The 24,983-nt window shown below is 42.8% G+C and overlaps 2 protein-coding genes across 5 annotated transcripts in view; one reads left to right on the forward strand and one right to left on the reverse strand.

The window, feature by feature from the left end:
* LOC132912830 (mediator of RNA polymerase II transcription subunit 20) overlaps positions 1-24,983 on the forward strand; it is a 143,862-nt gene that overhangs the window by 88,787 nt on the left and 30,092 nt on the right. The gene's annotated exons all lie outside the window — the stretch shown is intronic.
* Positions 1-24,983, reverse strand: part of LOC132912798 (facilitated trehalose transporter Tret1-2 homolog) — a 121,654-nt gene that overhangs the window by 83,479 nt on the left and 13,192 nt on the right. For all 4 annotated transcript variants that reach the window (XM_060970551.1, XM_060970553.1, XM_060970550.1 and 1 more), the window contains one exon: positions 21,947-22,414. In XM_060970551.1, coding sequence (XP_060826534.1) covers positions 21,947-21,970 — 24 coding nt within the window. In that variant the 5' untranslated portion in view covers positions 21,971-22,414. The remainder of the gene's footprint in view (positions 1-21,946; positions 22,415-24,983) is intronic.

Here is a 24,983-nt window from a genome sequence, read left to right on the forward strand (position 1 = left end):
TTCTCTTTGTTCGTTCTTAGTGCTCTGCCTCTGTTCGTTTAAAATCGAGCAAATCGTCGGCGTTCCCCCGCAGCTCGATTGAAACGTCCAGTCGTCTATTCCGATTGGAATTCGAAAGAGTTTGCCGGCTGGTCCTCCATTAGGTTGCTCTAGAGGACGCCGTCGAATTATCGCCGGACGCGTGTTCGCCGATCGATTTTTTTATGGGAGTTTGGACGCTCTATCGCGTACACCGTTGCCCGGCTTTGTCCGCGAATCCTCTTTGATCCTCCGGTTCAATTCTGGCTTCCACGGTCATTTTTATTCAACGCCTCTCCCTCTTTACTCGCTGAAAGTCCGCCCCATTCGAGGAATCGCTCGCGACGAAACACACGGCGCCGATCACCGATCTACCATGCATATGCACGAGCCCTGATCGTTTAGGCTGCAGCAGCCTATCATCGAACATCGAAACGCGCTTAATTGTTTCTGGGTAATTCTCGTCCTTGCAAGTGAATGCTGTGTTATCCGTGTGTGTGTTGGAATTGGGACACCAGAGACTGCAACTTCAAAGGGTTTTTATATCGTGTTTGACATACTTCAGGATTCGGCAACTCAGCAAATTTCTTGGATACACGTACCTATTTCTATGCTCTTTTCCGTGTAGCCTAAACCTTGTCATAGATCGGAATATTGAAAGCGTCGCTCTTCAACGTCGATAATATGATACGCTAATCTTCAACTTAATCCAACTAATTAGCGTAAATTTGAAATCAAGGCGAGCCATCTCGTTAAGAATTAATCCGTTCGATAATCTTTCCTACGTATCGTAAGCTTCAAACACGTAATTCACGAACAACGTAAAACGTGCGGACTATCGATTCGAAATCTTGAAATTGTACACCGAGTTTAACGCGATCGTAACATCTGTCACGAAGTTCGAGAACCATCGTTAAAAGCTGGCCCGCTGGTTGTTCGTTCCGGATGAAACTGAAACCTCGTCGCGAAAGCAGGTCTACGCGACGTCCACGACACATTCGCTGTTCCACAGGCCAGGATATTAGACGCCTCTCCGTCCGACCAGGAGAAACGAAAGTGGACGTGCAATTCCAGCGAGATTCCGGTCGTAAAACGGAGACCGATCAATGGACGAAGGTCGAGTGACCCGAATAACCCGCCGATTGAATTTCAGCGCGATTATTTATTTAGGTGAGTTTCTCATCGGGTAGCGAGCAATCTCGAGGCGTCTCGATAGCAGCAAGATGAAGACAGAGGCCGGAGAAAGGCTGAACAGAGGATGGGGAAACGATCCCGCGGAGATACGGCCGGGCAATGATCGATTTTAATTTCCGTTCCGCCCTAGGGAAAATAAATTGAAATTGTCTGTAGCGGGACCTTCGTACCGACCCTATGCGACGCTCTATATACACCAAGCGATACACGTTCTGCAGTCATTACATCTTTTTTCTTTCTTAATTTTTCTTTTTCATCCTTCCACCGCGATAGCTAGTTAAAGTTGTGTTCTTCTTCGTGTCGTATTTTCCTTCTTCGTTCGTTTATTACAAGATCTTTGTACGGGAGATAAGCAAAAAGATATTCGTGGTACGAGTTATTTAAACGATAGTATGAGCTAAAGGATGAATATTTCGAGGAACAATAAATTGCTGCATCGTTATCACAATGGCCTTTTTTGTAGATTCTAAATAAGTTACGCAGAGGATAAGAGATTGTTCGTCTGCTTTTCGAAGAATCGAACATGAATCGTGGAAGTAGAAAAATGTTAAGAAAATACAGACAAAGAATTATTTAGAAATATCTAACTACTGACCAGGCTAATCAATTCTCTACGCGGTTATTTACGACGGTACCGAGCTAATCCAAGTCTAATCGAGCCAGCGAGATTTGGAAATTTTTACGGAACAAGGTTAACGATTTATAGTTCGATTTTTGTTATCGAATGAGTAGCTTGATTTCTGCGAAACTAAAGCTATTTCAGCAACAGTTGCGTATCTACGATCGCGGTTACGACGGGCAATGGATATCTCGCGCGCTAATTCGCCACTTATCAGCCATAATTCCACGATGACGCGGTGCCGGCAAAATGTTTACGATCTTTTACGTTCTGTCGATAACGACCGAATCGAGTTTGCGGATTCGAGTAACAGATACCAGTTAAACAGGCGATATATCAACGGGATGGTGTGCACATTGGTTTTACTGTGGCCGGGCAACGCAATCATCGGCGGATGAGTCAGTGAGTGGGGAAATTTTCAAGCGACATCGCGACACCGCGAACTCCATTTTCCCTCGGGGCGTAAATTTCGTTTCGGCCAGGAAATAGCTTGACACTGAGCGATTTAGAAATAAATGAAGTCGCGAAAAAGGTTAAACCCTGCGGTGCTCGTTCGAAATAGAAATTGTTATTGGAAGAAAGTCGTTGCCAGCATCCTATTGCCATTCGCGCTGGTATTAGTACAACTACCAGTATTCTAATATTATCCCGATCGAATGGAGTTCGGCTTTTGTGCCGAAGAATCGATTGGATTTTCCTCCGCTTACGACTTCCTGCTTTCTAGGAATATGCAGGAAAATTACCAACGCGCTTCCATTTCTGCCATTAAAAAGTTAATTAGAATTTGGTGCGATTACCGTAGCATGTACTCGTTACGTATATCTTGTACGTAAGCGTTTCAGAATACGCTTCCACCTGTTGTTGTACGAATACGAATTTTAAAATATTTCCTTCCTGATATCACCGATTTATGGTTTCCTCTATTTTGCATTTTTCTTCTTTTTTTTTTTTTTGAGAACGTCACGATATTGCAATTTTCTAAAAACGTTCTGCATATTCGTTATAATGAGAATAAAAAATAATAAATCGTAAGTCGAGCGCTGCATATTCTCAAGATTCTATCCGATGAAAATGAACATCAACTTTGACGAAATTATGTGCGTGGTTCTAGCGCCTAATCACAGGAACCGAAAAATTTGCAATCGTAAACGACTGGTTTTTGAAACTCTGTTATCAATGTCGTGCTTCACACAGGAAGCCTTCGAGTTTAGAAAGTTTTTTTTTTTAGTTTTTTACAATTTGTCCTAAAGGACATTTGGTAAAGTGTCGTCATATCTTATTGGTATAAAAAAAATAAAATAAAAATAAATATAGCATGTGGGTGGCTACCCCCAGCGGGGTGCCATCTTCGTAGTTTAGAAAGTGTTGGAAAAATGGTCCTGGAGCGCAGAAACGCACGTTACCATCTACTTTGCATTCTGGAGAAATAATCGTAACGAAATAACAAAGAAGCGGACCAGTTTGCACGGTGGAATGGCTGGAAGCGTTTCAGCGGTGCTTAAACAAGGAAATCTTGTTTTGCAACCGCATACATCTGCGGGGAGTTGCCGACGAGCCAACAGGACCGCGTTCTGAAGGAGCTTGTTGACAGACACACCCAGCCTGCTATATTCGCAAGTTCAAAGCCTATCGTACTAGATTCGAGGTTCCGCGTGAAATATTTGCGGTGTAAGTGCACGATCGGACTCCACCTCGATGCATTCGTTCGTTTGCTCGTGCAAACACGACCAGCACGTGACACCAACTTACACTTGTCGCGTTAAAGACAATCGATCCATCGAATCTGTCCGTGTAAATTACGAAATTCCAAAGCGTTCAGCCTCTTCTCATGCACGTACGCTCTTTTCGTATACCTGTCGCATTCCTCTTTCCTCTAATAGATTATCTGCTTGAATCAAAGGTTAATCGACGTCGCGCATACTTTATATTCGTGAACGTACACTTAAGTATTACGCAATTTATTATTTATTACGCAAAGGGCGAAGCTATTAAGTCTAAAAGTCCCACTAATGAAAGCTCTTGCATCCTCCACGCCTTTGTATTTGATTCTGATGCGAAGATTAGCACAGTGGCTGAGCAAAATATGGCAACTATTGGGCTGGCCTAAGTTATTACCACCTAATGACAAAATTCGCAATCACTTAGTTGCTAACCCAATAATACTCGAAGATCGATGCTTTGGGAGAGGTTTGAAACGAATTATTTCTGATGCAAAAGTATCTTTCAAGAGAATCAACCAACCAAATGTAACGTAAATACAGTTTTGGTAATGTGCAATCACCTGGACTGAGGTGCAATCCGATAAGTTCGACTAGCCCAGTGAACACGTACATCGCAGTCGTTCCTAATCGCAGTCGTCATCCCGTTGATCGTGTAGTCGTTATCGAACCTAAATTCATCGTCGTAGGCATCTCGAGCACTCAATCATCGATATCACATCGAAGTTAACTTTTGTAATACATTCCCATAAACAAACATCTATGGACCACTCGCAGCAGAACTCATCACACGCCCCGTTTTCCAAAGATAATCCCACATATATATGTTAATTAGATGAGTTATCAAAAGTAGATATAGTTAATGAATATTATGATATATAATGAATGTTTACTGAGTTAAAGTAGTGCAAAGATGTTGACTGATCTGTAGTCGTAGGTCTAGTAAAGTAAGCTGTCGCAGAGGAAAACTTTTGCTGGGTGTTTGTTGCCCCCCCCCCCACCGGTCGCTTACGGTGAAAACCTCGGAAAACATGGGAAAACCTACGTTCCCCCACTTTTTATGGAGCAATAACCATAAGGAACATCTTGACTCTAAGGTGTTTTATACCACTTAACGATCAAATCGAAATGCTTAGTTTTACGACAGTTCCTTATGATTATTGCGGTCCAACTAATTATATTGACGTAGCAAGTGGCCGCCTCGACCAAGGGATGGTTTCCGGGCTACGCGAAGAGTCACTGGACGAAACAAAATACGTTTAAAAAGAGAAGATAGAAGTTGTTTCGCGAGAGATCCAACGGTAAGAGACCATTCTTGCTCTCTCGGTGGATAAGTTTCAGGGTAGATAAAGTCTGGGGCTACGGGAAATTGTTCCATAAATCACGTGTTACGTTCTCGGCCTAACCCCGTCCCTCCTGCTGTGTAGACCTCGTTACTTTGGCGACGCATCCTCGCTACTCGCACAACCGTCGGCCTCCTTTTCTCCTCGGCGAACCTTTCAAAGGACTCTTATTCCCCGTCGAATGGAGATGATAACGACCTCCGTGGACAATGAGCGAAGAGGCCTCGTACAATACGCGAACCCGCGACCCGCGAACAGCCGAGATTGGAAAAATCATCGGATCGGCTGCCATTGTGGTCCTCGTCGATTGAATACTTTATCACGGCAACCAGCAGTATTTAGAACAACGAATCAAAGGATCGATATCGTGATTTAAATTGATCGACCCTGGCGATCCTCATTTAAATTGGAATTTCTCGTTAATTCTATCGGCGTTTACTTGTTCGTTCGTCTTACTTTTTTCCTTTTTTTTCTTCTTCTTCCTCTGAGAAGATCGTTTTATAGAAAGACGTGGCTCGATAAAGGTGGACAAAATTTTTGGACAAAGGATTGCAGTACGATGATTATCGAGCGAATCGTGGATTAGTTCTGTTTGAACGATCCACTCGTTTTCGACGTGGAAATTCGAAGCTCGCAGACCCGGGAAACCGCTGTGGATACACCCAGAATTTATCGGATTTTACGTTTTCCATCGAACTCGTTTTTGCTTTCTATTATTTCCCAGCGTGCAGCTCTTCCAATGTTTATCCCGCCACGAGCGTTCGTTAGTATTTTGTTCTTTGCTGCTTTTCATCGAGCGAATGATAAAAAGAAAAAATAGGAAGAATGCAAGTTCGATTTAAACGAGCCGATCAAAGAGCGATGTGCTCGTCAAGAAGCAACTCGACTCCTTCTTCCTCTCTTAAGAAAATGGAGTAACGAGAGCTCAGGAAAGGTAATCTGGACATTGTCTGGATTTAATTGGACCCGAAACGATTTCAGAACTTCCTTGTTCTCGCCTCGTCGCGAAAACGCGATAACGACCAGCCGCCTCTCTAACGTTCTCCTTTAATCTAATTGATCCTCTGGCACAAGTTTGATCGAGTCTACGGGACGATTTTCCAGACTCCAGACTTGTTCTTTTTGTATTATTTTTGAAAAATGTTACGTCTCTGTTGCACAGGAATTCTACAGAACGATGGAAACAAGGGTCTAAGACATCTAGCGAGGTTATAAAACGTTTAGACTCTAAGAAAAAAGAAATCGTCAATTTTATGTGAAAAATATAAGATTTATAATAAATAGAAAATAAATAGAGAAATATAATAAATAATAAGCTGATCTATATTTGTGAGTCGTAGATCGACGTAATTTCAGATATTCCTTCCGTGTCTCGTATTACATGACACGCGTTTTCCATTCGTTGCTTCAAGTCCGGCACGTTATTTATAGCCGATGAATAAAGCAAAGTCTAGGGTCGTCAGGTAATGGTGGAAATTTTGCCAGATGCCCTCGTTCCATCAACATCTTATTGGACTTCCGATTACATTGAAATTAAACGTTACGCGTTAATTGAGAAATATGGTACGATTTTCGATCTCTCAGAATCCATCGTGATTACACGTTTTTCCTTGTTTTCGATAAGTAGCAGCGCCAGAAAGTTGCTAATGCTGTTTCTGCTCGTCTTACGCAATGTCTATATAACTTGGTTAATAAAAAGGACAAAGAAGATTCTTCATCAAAGATTCATCAATCAGAGCGCAAAAGCAGATATTAAAATTCCACGCTGTCCTCGATACCGGGCGCTAAATAAAAAGATGATTCGAAAATAGCGTTAAAGACGATCTTTGAAGTCACCGATCCGCCCTGGCTGCTAATCAACCCAGTTATGTCACAGACAATCGCCGGCAGTAAATCAAAATTCCATCGACTGCAATTAACGCGCAACATAGTCGCACTTTCTCCCCTTTCGATCGGTGGAAAATATCGCCACGTGTATGCCAGTTCGTCGTGTCGTCGTTATCAGTCATAAAGTGGACACTTTCACCGGTGTCACTGTGATTATCCGATCGAATTTGTCGACCGACGAGCTCGCCATAGATGGACGAATACTCGTCGATAACCAAGAGATCGCGGCTACTACTTTCACTCTCTATCGCGAATCACGCTGCTTGTTTATCTTAATTAGAAACGATATTCTGTATCGCTTTTCTTTCAATTACAAAACGCCACGATAACTGCTGACGCATAATTCAATCAGGCCATAAGAGGATAAAGAAAATCGTTTCCGCGAACGTATTTCTCGCGCTTTAATTCGCTGTCTGATTTTTTCTCCTTTCACGTCGTGTAAACGCGTACCGTGGCGAGCTTTCAGCAGGAAATTGTAATCTTCTTTTTTACTGTTCGATCGTTTCGGTTGGAACTGACGGTTACGTAAAAGTAAAACGAATAAATATAATATAGCAGGTAGTCGAGCAACGGTATGGACAGCGTGGAAGTATGTGAACATCGAGTATCCAGTCTAAATTAATAAACAAAGTGTCAACGCACTATCCTGGCTGTTACATACCGTGGAACCAGAATGGCTACATTCTGTAAAGAAACTGTAATTTTATCGAGCGATTCGAAAGCTGTGATCTTAGATCTACTGATCTTAGACCTCCGCTCATCGAACGCTGATTTTAACTAGATCGCAAGTATATTTTATTTCACGATACACACGATATAAGTTGATTTGTCCTAATCATGCCACGTATCAAAGCACGAGAATTAATATGCCAACTCGTAGCTCTGGCTCGATTAAGCACTCTTTGATCGATAACCGCATTCCAGTATCGCAGCACAATCCATTGCATTCATCAAGTAAGTCTTAGACTTTCCATGTCAAGAGATTACAATGCTACCGTCTCTTGCAACTAGAAATAGCCAAAGCAAAAATTAGCGAAAAAATGCCATACTCCAAGGTACCGTTCCGAAGATAACAGATCTGACGTAATAATTCTATAAACAACAAAGCTTCTTCTTATCTTCGTAGTTTCAGAAGCCACGATCCTCGAAGAAATCTAGTCTCCATCCTACAAAATTTTACTTGAGAGACCAACGTCTTTTGTAGTCTGTTCCACGCTAGGTGTAACTCACGACTGCAATAAATGTAAGGGAAAAAATTAATTAACAACGCGCCTAATCGGTTGCCAAGTACGGTGTTGGCAATCTGGCCACTTTCCCATTCTCGCGGCCATGATGGTACCGGAGGTTGCAGAGAACAGGAAGAAAATTATGAACACAACCGTGGCACGTAGAAAACGTGGCAAACTTCTAGTCGTTCCTCCGGTTAGGATCCAGCTGTTCGCCGTGTTCCTTTCCGGCGTCGTTCGAACGTTAACGGGAGCAACCCTCTCGACGTCCTGACCCAGCTGCGCTGGATCTTGGCACCCTGGCCAATCCCTCGTTTCCTTTTTTTCCTCTCGCTCGATGACCCTCTAGGCCTATTATCGACAGATTGTTAAGGCGGGATTACGTCGACAGGTTCGCCTCGTCTCGCGTTTTCTTTCTCTCGAAAGCTGAAGAGAAGAGAGAGAGGTTCGCGTTTAAAGCGTCACGTACCCGCGCGACGTCGTGCATAAGAAGCTAAATTTACGAAGCGTGCCCTAAATTTCGCTCGAACGTCGCAGATCGAGATTTATCTTGGGGAAATCTGGATAAATTCTACGCGAATTTCAGAAACCTGACTGGTCATTTGATCGTTTGTTTTTGCTCAGATTTTCAGCGATAGCTTCTTTGGCGTTTCATAGGATCACGATATCATCAGCGTATTTGAGGACAAATTAGGTAATTTCAAAGAGATTTCATTTTTCTTGCATTTGTAGATCACCAGGCTAACTCATTGGTCCGGTTGCACGTATTCACCGTGTTCCGCAACACTGACCTAGTCCAATCTTGGCACATTGACCAATCACGTCAGCGATTCCGTGCTACACGAAACTCGTGTTTGCGGTTTTCTCTGGCGATTCGACGTCGATACCTCCGGAATTTTAGATTCTGAAAGAGGTGGTCGTGCCTGGCCATCGACGAACGCTCCATTTTCTGCGTCGCGAGTAGTCGTCGAGGATCTCACGGGCTCTTTTTGTTAGAACGAAGATTTATACGGTCGATGAAAGAGAGGAAGGCTGTAAGATTCATCAACAGTTTGTAGTTAACGTGTGTGATATCGAAACGAACAATTGGAAACGTTATACAACACAAGGTACAATTGAAATCACTCAAACAACAGGTTCACGGACGTTTCAAGCTGTTTCAATTGAAAGCGTTCGAGTTAAGCAACTTGTACGACCACAACCTTGAATTCAAGTTACTTGAAGCGAAACGACTTGACCGACCGAACCAGACTCTTCGAACTTGTACGATGCCAACTGGAAATTGTGTGTTTCCGTTTCCTGTGAAAACGTGCGTCTTAATTTTTAACAATCGCAAATTAAAAGAGGAACTAACAAGAACGTACTATCGTGTAGATTTTAGTGAAACTCTGTAAACAGCGCGATTTAACGAAAGACTCTCCCAGCCTATTCAAGGGACTTGCATGGGATACGTACAATTTCAGAAAGTGCTATATCGATGCTCTGTCGTTACTCTTTTTATTTTATTTAATTTATAACTTCGATATATCTTTGCCGCTGACTATACGACGCGAGACTCACTTATTTGTAGAAATCAGTATTTCACAGAGAATATAACGAAAGTATAGGAAGAAAGTAACGAGAGAAATAGTTAGCAGCATCGTGGTTACGACAACGCAGATTCACCCTGCCGCGATCTTGCACGTAACGGCATTAAATTTTATAAGATACGAAGTCCTATAACCAAGCGCTACATTTAGAGCAGTAATATGCATAAACGGATTGTCCCACAAACTTGTAAGGGTTAAGTTTACCATGACGGCTGATTAACCGAGAGCAGAATAGCCGGCGTTAAAAGTCCGTGTCGCTGGACTCTGTCCAGTCGTCTCGTTAGGCCAGCAAGTTTATGATTATCGTAACTTGCGACCGCTTGCTTAATGCGTCTGCTAATTGGCCACCGCAGGGACTCTATTTCATTTATACATGAACACATACATATAAAATTATGAAAGTATTTCATTTTCGAGGATAAGCGTCGTTGCTTTAATTAAAGGGACAATCCGATCTCCCCTGTGATCCTCGAATTTCCATATCATCTTGTTGCCATTTTAGCAAACAGAAAGAATCTGTAAGAAAATTCAACATGAAATTCAAGCGACAAATCGTGCATACTAATAAGAGCATTTTTTCACCTCTGTGAGATTATATTTTTTTCGTCAATGAAAAAGTACAAGAAAGGAGAAGGAAGAACGAATCGATGGAAAAACAGCGTAAAGAAGTCGCAAAATATTCAAAGACCGCAACACGTTTATCTGTCCCAAATTACAGCACGCGATAGTACACCACGAACTAATTACACGTAGTATTATCGTCACGTGTAACTCGTCCTCGTTCCGTCAAACCTACAAGATACTCCAGTCACGTTACAAGTTTCAATCTGAAGGAAATAAAAAAAAAAAGCTTAATTTGTACTACGCTGTGAGTCACGAAAGTGCGAACGCAGAAATTGCATGGCAGACCGACGAGAGCCGGTTCGAGCGGTCGAGGCGTCGAGCCGCGCGATTCTATTTCGAGCGGCACGCACCGCTCGAATCCTCGTGTTCCATCAACTTCTTCCGCGTTTGTCGCGCGGGTGGAAGCGCGCTCTTCGTTAATCCAGCCCGTAGTATGCGTGCGCGTGCACTAGAGCGAGATAGAACGCGCGCGTGTCCGCGCGGAAGATTTCACGGCGCACGCACGCGCGCCTACGAATGCGGCATTTGCAGGTTTGGCAGGCTGCATGGCGAGTTGACGCCGCTGCTGTGCGATGAAATGTGGGGCTGGACACCGGGTCGAAATTAAAGGGGCCAGCAAGTGGCGGGAAGTAGCAAGGAGAAGGAGAAGAGGGAGAAAATGGAAGGAAGATTAAGGGCTGGATTGGGAGGAGGTTGCAGCAGAGTTCTAGCTTTCTAATAACTTTTCCGCTATTTTACTTTACTCGGCGGACAGCTGAAGTATAAAATTCGTACTGAAAAAGAGGGAAGATCCTCGTCTACGTGCTGAAAAATCGGAGCATGTGGTCGAGAATGGGAAGATACCATAATTGCAAGTCCATGCCATTTTTCTGAAGAATTACCAGTCACGAAAAATCACGACTAGGCTGTGGATGTCGATGCAAATTCAGACAATTAAAGCAACTGAATCTGAACGTGCAGATAGACTTAACAAAGAGACATCGATTTAAAGAATCGAAATATCGATAAATAATCGTCCTTACAAACGCTTTTACGAAAACACCGACTGCGTAGGAAACGGTCCAACGACAAAACCCTCTTCTCCGACGATCATCCTGCCAGAAATTATAATTTATAAAACAAGAGAAGCAAGAGTAACTAAGAGCTGTAAATCCGGGTGACGACGCGCGTTATCGAAAGCAGAATCCGGGAAGATGAGCAGGAAGAAGCGGAGAAGTCGCAGTCGATGAGCGAAAGAAGGACAAACTCGACTGAAGAAAGAGGGTGAAGAAATAGGAGGAAGATAGAGGACTCACTGTAACGCAGTGAACGTAACACAGGGAATGGGCTCTCTCTCTCTCTCTCTCTCCCTCTCGTACTCATTCTTGTTCCATCTCTGTCTGGCCTTCTAACTGCACCCTTTCTCCCTCTGGTTATGTGTGTCGGTGGGTCGATCGGTATCTGGGTCGCGGGTTTTGGCAGTGCGAGCCCAAACCCCCTCTTTCGTTCGCGATCATCCCTCCACTTGAGGACGCGCCACTCTCTGCTGGTACTGCCGGTTGCGGATTTACGCAGAGTTTCATTTCGCTTGTTCGCTGCTCTGTGCCGCGCACCACTGCCAGCAAGATCGATTAATCTCGGTAAACAATCGAGCCTCGACCGGAATCGACGAGTGCCAGGCTCGATTTCAGCCGGATTAGCGAGTCTGCTGTTGGAATACGTGGTCGTGATGCAGGTTCGGCCCGAGGTGTGCTCCAGAGTGGTGATTTTGGAAGTTGTTTAGGGGATCAACGGCGGATAATTTGCTGCAAGTTATTAGGACGATCGGAAACCTCTGACGCCAGATTTCCAGCGTGCAAACCATCGAAACAACGCGAGCAATGAAACGCTATTGAAAATCGTTACAGAAGACAGCGTGTTTTACGCGACGCAGCATAGAGAAATTTTCTGGCGAGTTTTCTCTTTCCGATAGATCGCTGGTCTGTTTAGAATCGCGGGCAATTTCTTGTCGAGAAAAATATTTGCTACCGAGGTATTCGAAATGTGGCGGTCGAAACACGCTAAATGACGTAAGAGAGTAAATATTGGTACGAACGGATTGATATAGTCAGCAGAAGTTCATTGACGTGGAGGCATGTTTCGCGGGGAAAGGTTGAGATTTGTCATCCGATAGAGGAAACTTGACAAGAATTTTCTTATTTACTGTTGATTGATTTATTCTTTCACCAGAGACTAATCTCGTCGGACGTCGAGCACGACCGAAACGAGGGGCTGTTGATCCCAGCACGGCCGCTTTACAAACACGCGTCACACTTTGAAACAGCTCCTTAACAAGATTAATGATTTCCACCGGGGATCAGCGTGACGCGGTCTTAAGCGATCGATGCGTGAACTTTTTAGCCGGCGCCTACGATTAATTTATTAACGATCGATACTTTCACCCCTCTTGTTTCATCATTCGCGGGATTTCCTTCGTCGTCGTTCAGGATTGCTCATATCGATTAGAAAAATTGCGAAATATCCAGACTTTCCCGCTTTTAGACAATTTTAATTCCATCTTAATTCCATCTTAATTCCAGAATTATAAAAAGTATAGAAAAAATAAGAATGTCTTGGCAATTAAAAAGTAGAGAAGAACGGAAATTCTACGATTTTAAAATACACGAAATTCTCTATTCTCGTTCTAAGGGTGTGAAAGAAGTCCGAATCAAAGTCTGTCGTTCTCATAGTCTGCTACGTGAACGGAAAAAGAACGTGATGTCGTCGGAATTAAAAATCACGGGAGGAGAACGAAGACTCGAAGATTTCAGGATTCAAAAATTGACGTTCGAGGTTGTCAAGCAATTCAGGATCCAAGTGCCTCTCAAAATCTCTCGTTTTCATAGGCTGAGACACGAGTGGGCGCGAACGGTGCTTGTAATTACATAAGCGACCTTGACATCGGTAGAGAAGAAGAAACGTCGCGGAAGAATCAGCCGGACCACTCGAAAAATCTCGCTAAATGATATTTCCGTGCGTAGTGTACGATCCTACTGTTTCGTTCGATCCAAATTTTCCTGCTCTTACTCGAAAGTTCGCATTTCGACGCGCCAACAGTTAAACGCAGCGTGGGGTAATCGTAAATTGCTCGTTGCGCTTTTTATCGTTTCCGGAGTTGAACGAGATGAATTTAAGAGGAAAAGGCAGGGGGGAAAGATAGAACGAATTCTATTGGCGAGAAAACTCGGAAAGAAGCGGATGAATCGACGTGCTCTCAGCACGAACAAATACTATCGGAAGCTTCGCTGGCAGACTCGCAGAGGATTCCGTTGGATCCCGTTGGGGGGAACAGTTCTGCGATCGTAAATTAAGTGAAATATTCCACGATGGATGGAGGAAAGGAGCTGGAAAGAAGAAAAACTTGCGCGGATTTCTAGATGTTTGCGGATCTAGCGACGAGGAAAGGAGGAGAGAAGAGAAAAGTCTCGTTAAAGATACATTTCCTCGATGCCATCGCGAGTATGGATCTTCTTGCTTCCTGGCGGAAGTTGGAATTCCACTTGGTCAAACTCGACCAAACTTGGCAATAAGCGCTCCTGGCGATCATAAATTACTCCGCGAGCCTACGTATCCTTTGTTCGATCCAACAGATAAGAAATGAAGCGTTAATCTGCAGCACGGCCAACACGCGAGATAAATCAGTATCGTGTATCGATTTCATAGCTCGTTGTATACGGCGAAGCGAAGAAGCGCAGCTGGTCTCCTCCTAAGGAAACCTGGAAATCTGATGACATTGAATAAATTGGAGAACTTTCGAGGCTTCTCGTGAAATGTTAGAAGAGGTAGAATTATTCGAAAGTTCTTTCGGTTGAATTCGCGATGAATGCAGCCGCTTTCCGAGCTAGTCACACGGTTTGCGATCATCGGAGATTTTCCACGAGCTAAGGATAATTCGTCGTTCGTACGTTCAGCGGTTCTTCTCTGAGAATTCGACTTTTCGTTACAGCGTATGTATCGTGCGTATATAAATCGGAAGAATGTTTGGAAAGGACACTTTCACTCGCGCGCAATCTGGCACCCATTCTCGCGTGCGAATGGCGAAAGAAGGCACGGTTGTACAAATGTCAGCGACTTGTTTTGTCAGTGCAGTCGCGAGCGGACTAATTCTCGCTCGTATCTCTAGAGATGCGACAAGCGGCGCGAGTATTCAGAGAAGAAATTCATATTCCCGACGATAAGCTCGGCTTAGTGTCGTCTGCAACAAATTCACCTCGTAGCCTGTCTAGTCGTAATTCATCTGGTCTAATTGGTCGACGTAACGCGAATCAAACGCGAACAGACGTTCGATCGCGCTCCTGACAAAGCGAAAAACACAGTGCGTCGAATATTCGCTGCATCGAATATGGCAAGAAGAAATTATACCTTTGATCGACGATTTGTCTCGCTCTGACAGAATTGATAGAGCTATAGCGAATTCTACCGAGAGCCTCGAATCAATTATTCGACGATCAATCATCTTATTGCGCGTATCGTAAGAACATTACGCAATCGAATCTGTTAACCAACAACTTTCCCCACCGAATAATCCAAAGGCTTGTCACGTTAAAAATCGGTTATCACCTAAATCTGTCGCTCGATTTGTTGCTTAATCAAGCGGTTAACACAACGATCGGACGTGGCAGGCGGTCGATGTTCGCCGAGAGAAACAAGGGATTACGAGGAACGAGCAAGCCGATTAATTCACGAGGCGGTGGCAAAAAGAAGTCGAACGAGGCGCTGGCGATGTGTCTGGGGCCTTGATGGTCGCGAACAAAAATTCTCCGACCGGCGGACGAGCATGGAAAACGATCGCGTAGGCGTCTACGAATAGAGGAGGTGATTCAGTGCGGTCGATGGTTCGGTCAGGAGCAAAAGGAGAGATCGTACGAGATCGCACGTGCGTTTTGTGCCTCTCGGCGATGCACGTGAATCAAGGCTATGAATAAACCCGACCACTGCATCCTCTGAATGAATCCATTTCTTCTTTTCTCTCCTTATCTTTTCTCTCGTACTGTGCTCTTCTTTATTAGGAGGCGACTTTTAAACGAAGTTGCAGCGAATTTCTCTGTACTTCGAATCTGTAGATTTCGTATCGCGCAATGATTCCTGTTCATGAGGTTGAGCAAAAATTAGATTAGGTCAGGTTTCCTGTACGGCCATGTTGCGTTCTCTGCAACACGATAGATCAATTCTGTATTTTATCGGCGATATTATAAAGCTTTTATATACGAGATATCTGGCAGCTAGACGAGCGTGCTATGAATTCTCCGATGAAATCTATGCGAATTCCGAAGCGGATGTCTAACAATATGATTGCAAGCGCAACGCCAAAATTGCTTCTGAAGCCATTGGCCTAGAAAATCTGTTTTTCTTGCGCGCCCGCCAGGGTGCCAAAGGCCCCACCCAAGCCTCTGATTTATCGCGTTACAACGCGTTACAGTGCGGTGGGTCCCAAGAAATTGTAACAAACTGCAGACCAGTTTTCCAGCTGATGGAGGACGTTTAAAGTTGCTAGCTGAAGGGAATTTTACAGACACCAGAGTTCGATCGTCGTTTAGATATATGTCATAGAGCAAAGGTTTCTCTCTGCATCATTTTCTATGAGAAACAGTTAGACACGCTGAGATTTAATTTTCGTTTTAATATGACCGCAGAATGCAATTTCATGTTGCGTCTATTTTTTTTTATTACCAACATAGCGTAACATAAATAGAAGTAATAACCAGCCTGGCATTGATAGATTATGGAAGAGGCTAGAGAAATTTATCCAATCTATTTATTCAAAGCACTATAACTCGGAGACATCTATTCTGAGATTTTCCTTCGAGCATGAAAGTCGTATCCCTGGGAAGCTAGTCTTACCTCCCGCTCCCAGATCGTTAAATTTTACATCTCTCGATCTTTCTTATTGCAACTTTCGAATAGCCAAAGAAAATATCTTGATTATTCCGGTAACCACTTTTTTTTTGAAATAATTTAAACGTCCATAAAACAATAAAACCTGGACGATAAAACGGGAAAAAGGAATATTCGAAGCCGGAGAAAGCATCGGTCGCGGCCTTAAACGAACAACCACGCGAGATCCCCTTTAACATCTTGAACTCGGCTAGAAGGTGAGCTATAAGAGAAAAGGGGTAGCCATATATCAATAATTTATTCGCCCAGAAACGGTAGTGATTTTTCCAACGCGTCAGCAATACTTTTACCGCCGGTACTCGCCGCATTTTTCATGCTCCACCTGTTCCCTCCATTTTAATATTATTCCCTTTTCTCCCGGCTCAAATAAAACCACAACCTCTCTATTTTTCTTTCTTAAACGTATAATAGATACGTCATTCTTTGGCTTCGTGTATCAATCCTTAACCTTTTAGGTTGAATTCTGTTTCTCTGTACGGAAGAGCCTCACGCGAATTACGCGTAAACGATGCAGCACTGCAACGTGTGAAGGATAATGCTGTTCTCTTAGCAAGCACATTGGAACGATGTTTCTGGTAATTAAATTATAATTTTTCTTAAACATATGATGCATATACTTGAAGTTTAATAATTCACTTTAATAATTAATAATACGATTGAGTGTGATATATTTTAAAGCATTTTGACGCATACACCCACGTTACAATTTTCAAACTTATAACGCGATACTGTTTTTCAAATTACTCTTCGTTTTCTATTTTGTAGCGACATTTTGAGCTTGAAGATTTAAAAATGATGTTAAAAATGGTATATTTATTTTAAAGCAACAATCGATATCTGACACTGGTGTATCAAAAACAAAGACTGTTTTATATTGTTAACACTGTCATAAAACGTTGCGAGGACAAGAAAAGTGTGAAGCAAGAGGAATAAAAAAGATCGTTTAGTTCAAACGGCGTATGAGTAGCAGAGTGAGCCACTATAGTGGCGCATCGTACCGAAGAGGTTAAATATCCATCGATCGGAACTTTGAAACTAAATCGTGTTAATTCCATCGTGCACCAACTTGTGCACTGTAATCCCTTTCCTATTTTCGAAGTCGATGCTTAACACGCTTATCCTTCAAACCTACGATGAAATAAACAATCGCGTCACGAGTGGAAAAAACTCTCTTTTTTTAATTTACGAAACGATAAATTCGGATGAACGCAATTAAAAGCTTTCACCGTTACGCTGCTGAGAATTTTGCTGTTTGCAGCGTCTTAAAATTCCCATGATATTCTTAGAATTGAATCTTGAAGTTAAGATTAATAATCTGTAGAAGACACAATGTTTCTGTTGAAATAATATTCAGTGATGTTTATTAAACAGAACCACAGAACCAAATATATAAGATATAATTAACAACGTATACAAGAATTGTTGATTGTTGGCCAGTTACTCTCAGACTAGACTTAGGTAGTAACCCACAATCCTTTAAATACTTTGAACCCCACTCTCTATACAGTAATGAGTATGATCTGTGTAAGTGTCCTGTTCAAATGCCTGTGTGGGTGTCTGTGAAAGGATACTTATGCCAATGCGTGAAATATCGTTGTATTCCAACAGATATTTTATAGCCGAACTATGACGACGTTCAAGCAAAATTCGTCGAGCTTCACGCACGGTGTCCTTTGATTCCTAAAAGGATAACGCGATCGGTTTCGCTCACGACAGTTCGAATAATATTCGAGGATGATTTTTCTCTTTCCTAGAGGAAAATTATTTTATGACTGGGTTTCTTCCAGTCGCCGGACGATATGGTAATGTATGATAAAACGATGCAAACGACGAGACAGTTAGTGCAGCGGAAACCGTGACGCGTCCCGCTTTAACTTGATTACGCCAGGATCCGATCCTCTGACAAGATCACACATATGCGTGCGGGATACCTCGTATCCTTGGGGATGTAATTTATCGCCTGGTACGCGATGGTAAGTGTTCCAAAGCATCAGCGATACTCTCGCTACCGTGCTTTTAACTCTGACGCGCAGCGTGTCTCGAAACGTGTAATAGAATTTTGCGAGATAATAGCGCCACTTCCTTGATACGTTGCGTGGAAAGAAACCACATATGGTTCACCATGCAAAAACATAATATTGCATGCTAAGATTGCCATCTCTGTCTTTCGATCGGTCAATCACTATGGGATGCAAAGTTTCATGCGAATAAAATGAACATTCAGTGAACAAGAAATAAATTAGAAGCGCCATAGTACATAAAGTATAATTTTCACGGCTTCCTTTATCGAACCTTCGTGCAAATCCACATCTTTACGAGCGCACCGAAAGAGATCTTAAACGAGTCTAAATAGAAACTAAGGAATCTGAATGGAAATCTCATTCTTCCCCTGCTAAATATTTTACAGCGAATACTTTACTTTCCATATCATATCCTACACGTTTTCATTTATCGTAAATACATAAATATCCAATTTATTTGCCGATTATGATATTCAATAGGACGCAACTTGTAGCGGCACATGAGTCAGAGGACAATTAAAATCATGTTGTTGTTCCGCCTCGGAGTATCAAGATCGTTACACGTAATGTAAGAATAAATAAACTCCGAGTAAAACAATGTCGTGCAACCTTCGAACAAAGACGAATTCGAATTTTCCGACTCTCCTCCGATTGTATAAATAAACGGACGCGATCACGAGCGAATCAGTTATACGAGTTACACGAGTTATACACTGTCTTTGCGACTACGTTTGTACGAGCGACTTTGGACATTGTCTATATTTATTTATAATTTATTTAATTTATTTCAAATATATTTGACAGGTTGCAACAGCAAGTTCTCGTTACCTACAGGGTGCGCCGTTAGAATCCGGACAAAAGAAGTTTTGTGCAGAAAGTTGTTTATTTAAGTCAATACACAAAAACACATGAAAATGTTGTTATATCTCATTTAAAGGGTCCTTGCTGAGAACTTTTATTCTATGTAACCACCCTCTGCCTCTATGACCTGCTCTATTCTTGCTCTAAAGCGCGAGCACGCTGACTTCAACTGGTCGCGTTTAATTGTCGCGAATTCTGACTCGATAGCAGCTCGTAGGGAGTTGACGTTGGGGTGCCTGCATTTATTAGTTTGTCTCTCGATAACGCCCCACACGTAATAGTCCAATGGGTTTAGGTCGGGACTGTTAGGAGGCCAGAAATCTTTCGACCAAAACATGTCCACATTGTCAGAGAGCCAATTTTGAACAAGATGACTTGTGTGAGCAGGTGCGCCATCTTGTTGAAATAAATACGGCCTTCCAGAAGCCGTAATTTCCATCCACGGCTTTATTACTGTCTTCAGGACCTCCAAATAAACCTCCTTTGTGATTCTTTCGCCTTTTTGGAAGAAGTGCGGAGGCATGACGTCGCCCTCACTTGAGACAACGCTCAAAACGTGAACACTTGCTGGAAATTTGGTTTTGCCCACAACAAAATTAAATTACCGTCGATCTTGGGTAGCTAAAGAATTTTATAATTTCGACCGGCGTTCTCCCGGCGCGAAGACTTTCTATAATCGCCGCTCTTCTATCGTATTCCGGGTTTTGCTTAACGAGTTCTGTCATTTTGAGGTTATAGAAGACTTATTGACATATTTAACTAACTTCAGAGTCAATCAGCACAAACATCTGAATTCTAATATGGTGGGAACTACAAATTGAATTCTGTCCGAATTCTAACGGCGCACCCTGTATTTATCAATCCTCTACAAAACTAAGAGGATGTTTCATACGGTTGTTGTTACTCAATATGCAACACTAATCCTCTTCATCCTCGTAGCATCGCCGTATGCTTCTTCGCTAATTTTCATCACCGGTGACCACTCAAATCGTCTTCAATTTGTCCCTCGAAACGGTACGGTCTTGTGTAGCTACAAGCATAATCTCGGCAAACGTTTCGTTCGCTATAGGATCGTGAAATTACACGCCGAGCGACAAGAAGCTCGCGCAAGAAGCCCAAGAGGAATTCATGCACGTTCGTTGGCACAATGGATCCTCGAAGGATTAGAACGTTGCTCCGGTGAGATAACAGTTTTCTGTTATCCTTCGGCTTGTTTAATTTTCCAACACAATGGAATAGTAGGTATCGGGATATCGATCGTCTAGGAAAAGTTCAGGGTAGCGAGTTTATCCGATGATCAAATTGGCATATTGCTGACTGACGATAAGTTACATCTTTGTTTTCCCGGCTTCAGCGCTGAGCAATGATTTTGACCGCACGAAACCTGTGTCTCGGTTACGTCTCTGCTATTCAGTGCCTCGATATCCATTGTGCCGCCTCTTATCTTCTCCTCGCACCTAGTAAATCATCAACGAGGAAAGGACAGTATTTGGGCAGTGGGAAAATTGTGCAGATAAAAGCGAAATAGGATAATGGTTATACAAACAGTATGAATAATTGCTTCGGCGAATCTAATGGAAACGGATATCTCTTCTTCGATGCTTCATGGATTCTATCGCGCAGAGTAAATAGAAACTCGTCGTTTCTCAAGAATAGTCATTTGCTCGGATCTAAGACCAAAATCTTGATAACATTTGACACATCTCGATAAACAAATCCGTTGGTTCGTTGGTTTATCGTAGCTGGCTAAGAGCAACAACTTTCTAAACAAAGCAACAGATCTCATCGCGCAATCGAAGATGTCCGTACACCCTAAAACTCTGTTATCACAGTGTATCGATTTTCCAGTTACAAGAAATCCACGATGATAATTAACAGAAAGAAAAAAAAGGAAAAGGAAAATGACTAAAGGAGAAAAAGAAATTATATAATTCCAGAAAATTTACTATTATTCGCGTCGTAATACAATGGACGTCTGCTTAAAGTAAAAAAGGAGAAAACATTGAGATAATTTGGAACTGCAAATCGATGTCGAATTCTACCACGTTTCTGTTAACTGTACGCTGGGTTAACAAGATGGCTGGCTCCGCGAGGCATCATCGGAAGCGAATATTTTAGTTAAACCGCGGCAGCCAGCGTTTGTCTTTCGCTTTCGGAACGATATCAACCCAGTAACCGACTTTCCAGTTGGCGGCAACTCCTTCGGGGCTCTTAAGACTGAAAAGTTCCGCCTACGGAAAGAGGAGAAATAACAGCGGTCCTATCAATCCGTGAAAACATCTTAAGCGTGGGCTCCGCAGTGAAGAAGAAATATTATCGGAAGTGGAATAACGTTTATCGGAGCACGGCTCCTTTATTCCCGTTCGAGATTCGCTCAGGAGGATGAGTAGCTGGCGATTTTTCTTTCGTCGGCAAGCTAATGGCCCTCTCATCCTTCGTTTTCTCTTATTTTTTCCATTTTTCTTTTTTTGTTTTCGTTGTTAATACCGCGACACCATTTTGTAGACGCCGTGAATAATACAGGCATAAGTAGGATATTTTATTGGGAAAAAAATTCATGTTTATATTTTTAAGTACTTGCGTATACTTTTTATTCTGCGTATTCAAAATTTGAAAATTGTAATTTTATTAAATAAGGCAGATGCGTTAACACTAAAATTACCGACGTTCGAAACGTAAAAAAACTTGTACTTGAAATCAGAACGAGAAACATAAAAATACATAAAGTTTCGTTCATAGTTATCGTTAGATTATCCGTAGGTTATCGCATATCGATAAAATATCTATCAAAAATTATGAACGTACAGTTAGAGCGTTGAAAGAAAACAAAAAATTGAAGAGTACTAAAACTAATTCTATTTTCCAATCAAAGGAAAGGAAGAAAAAAAGGAGGAAAATGAAAACCCCTCAAAGAAACCATGCTCGATACTCACGTAATATCTGTGATTCAAAGACATCTCTTGGCTTCTATGGTTCCTCTTGCGTTGTACTTTTTCTGAATTAGAAGCTTCTACAGAAGTTTGGCAAGATGCTCGCAGAAACGTTTCTCTACATCTTCTTTCTTCTCTAATCCCTGGCGCATCCGCGCTGTGTCTTCTCTTGTCGAAAATGGATCACGAAAATATACGACGTTTCTTATCCACGGCACGCCACGTCCTCTTCCTTTCTTCTCTATTTTCCCTCCCCGTTTCCTTCGCTTTCCTTCTACTCCCGCCTGCTAATCGACCCGCGTCAGTCTTACGTGTTTATTGTCGAGGTTGCAGTTAATGTCTGGTCTCCTCATTATTGTCGTTTTTTCCCTAGAATTCGTGTCGCGTGCGCATCTGGGTCACCTGGGCCGCGGCTCCCATCTGTCGTTGGCAATTCGGCTCGGATTTTCCTTTCAGACCCGGAGGATCCTCCTATGGAAAGCATCTACCGTTTGATAAGGTAAATTGGCGAGCCGATCGGGGCCGATCGAGTCGCGGAATCACGAACGAGCCAACGATTCTTAACGCCGACGATGTAAAGTTACATGAACATAAACGGCTGAAGAGAGATTAGGTAAATTAGAAAGAGTAGGAGAGACGAGTTGCAAAAAGAAAGCAAGCTCCTAGTCTCGGTGGCTCCTGTGGCGTGGCCATGACTCGAAGAAGAATCAGGAAAGCAACGTGACTGGAAAAAATCCGAGGGGAAACAGTTGGAAAAGAGGTTTAGAATTAATCGTACGGCGAGCCAAGCTACCAAATTTCTAGCCTAGTTAGCGTGCACAGTGGAGTTCGCGCGAAACATCCTCGAATCTGCTTCCGGATTACACAATGAAAATTTGGAAACCGACGAGAATTGTAGGATTGCAGCACGAAGCTGGTAGATCCGCGCAAAACGAAATTAATTTTGCCTCGTGGCAAGCAGTCAAACTTGCCATTTTTTCTCTAATTCTAACTGGATCTCTTAAAGAATCTTCGCAGTGTACTAACAGGAAGATTCCAGCAAACGAACGTAACTAGTCTAGGAGAGATACTTTTCCGAAGTGCACTTCTCGCACGAGCGAGTTCCACGTACACCCTCGTTCGTAAGTAGCTTTCTCGTTTTCTCTAGTTGCTTCGATCAATCCTGGCACTCGTGTTGTTAACATCCCTATCCAGTATCTCTGTCTTTTCGTATTTAGTTGCCACCGTCGATACGGATTCTACGTCGAACCCTCTGGTTCGAAACATTTCTCCACGAGATGCAAGTTAGAAGCGACTGCAAGGACGAACTCGCGTGATTCTTAATTACGTTCCTCTTCGAATTCTGGCGGATGGATTTTTTCAATTGTTTTGTATCGTCGTGAATTGATCGCGTTCTGGTTAAAGTTCTGGAGACCAGGTGTTCTAGTACTTGTGAATGGAAGTTTACATACGCCACGCGGTATGAATTCTACTTAGGTGGCTCGTTCTTCAACTAATCTTTCTTCCGACGATTGAAACAAAAAAAATACCTCCACGTAGGCAGAGAGACATCTGTCCGAGTTCCTTCTGAAAACTCGCTCGATCTTGTCTCGCTGTCTCTCTTGGCCTTCTATTATGCGTTCGCCGCGCGAGAATGTGCTCGTTCTGCCAAGTCGATCCGCATTCTGCAGGTCGACCGCTCGGCCGCGCGAATCTCTGAATTCCAAGGCGGTTGTCGCGCAGCTTGGAAAAAAATGATTTTAAAGGACGCGTTCCACGACTCAAGAACAAGATGCTGCCAGCGGAATGCATATTTACGGTCATTTTTCCATACGACGACCGGCTCGAGCCATCCTGTGTATGTGTGTGTGTGTTCCTTCTTTTTCGTCGCGAATCCGCCGCGCATTTCAACGCGATTCCCAGGCAAAATATGGAAAATCATCGTGTGGCTTTCGCCTCGTGCCATAACACTCTTGTAGGATAGTGAGCTATCCATAGCGAATATATGCATCTTCTTCTTTTCTTTTTTTCCTTTCTTTTTCCTTTTTTTCAAGAGCATTTCATAACGAAAGCCACGGGCGAATGTAATCGGTTATTGAACGCGGATGATCGCGCGCAAATATAGAGACGAACGCTCGTTAAGAGGAGAACGCGAACTTTGCATATGAAAGGACCTGGAAGATTCTAGGCAAGCTCGAAAGTGTGACGAGGAAACGCGTTTTCACGATAGAAACGCGGATCTTTCCTTTAAACGAGGCGCGGATAAAAAAGCGTTTAACGGTGGATGGACGTTAACTTTGCACGACTAATCGTATTTTGTTGCAAAGAACGACCGGTTAGCGAGTTTCTCTGATGAGAGGAAAAATTCACGGTGTGTCATTTCGGAGCCCTTTGAACCGCTGCAAGTGAATTTTCTTTTGAAAGCTGACTGCGCAGCCAGTTTTTTACGATGCAGTTTCCCTTTTAGAAGCAGCTACCAGCGAGAAGGTGCTCTTTATATTCTAATTTCAATGGAAAGAACGTTGGACCAAGGTGCCCTGATAATACGTAACTCTTCTTCCCTCTGTGTTTGCGGAACATCTTATCGACGTCGTAATAGCTCGGAATTATCCTAAAGTTCAACCTTAACATCAACTCTCGTTCTGTCCTTCCGCTTTATTACACCGTTCGAAACAATTAACGGACGTCGCGAATGATTTTATCGCGCCATTCACGCGTATAGAAGCGGAGAATCGCTCGCAGACTCGATAAGTTATGTACTATTCAGGCGATGGGTTTACGCTGAAGCTTCGAAAGAGAAAAGAAAAAGCGAAACGTGTGGTCTAAATATTCGATCGCTGCCGCTATAATACCTTCTATCACAGTTGGAAATTGTTTCATGACTGTAATAAAGTTTGACTGTAAGACGATCGTTAAAGGGATATCAATGTGAGAATCAAAACCACATAGAAAATAATCCTTTAAATCTATCTAATCCTCTAAATAAGAAAATAATGCCAAGCAGTTTATGATTCTTGAAAACACGATATTTGTCTAACTTGTTAAACTGCTGTAAATTTTA

The sequence above is a fragment of the Bombus pascuorum genome, chromosome 12 (assembly GCF_905332965.1).
Source record: "Bombus pascuorum chromosome 12, iyBomPasc1.1, whole genome shotgun sequence".
In the NCBI taxonomy this organism is placed as follows: Eukaryota; Metazoa; Arthropoda; class Insecta; order Hymenoptera; family Apidae; genus Bombus; species Bombus pascuorum.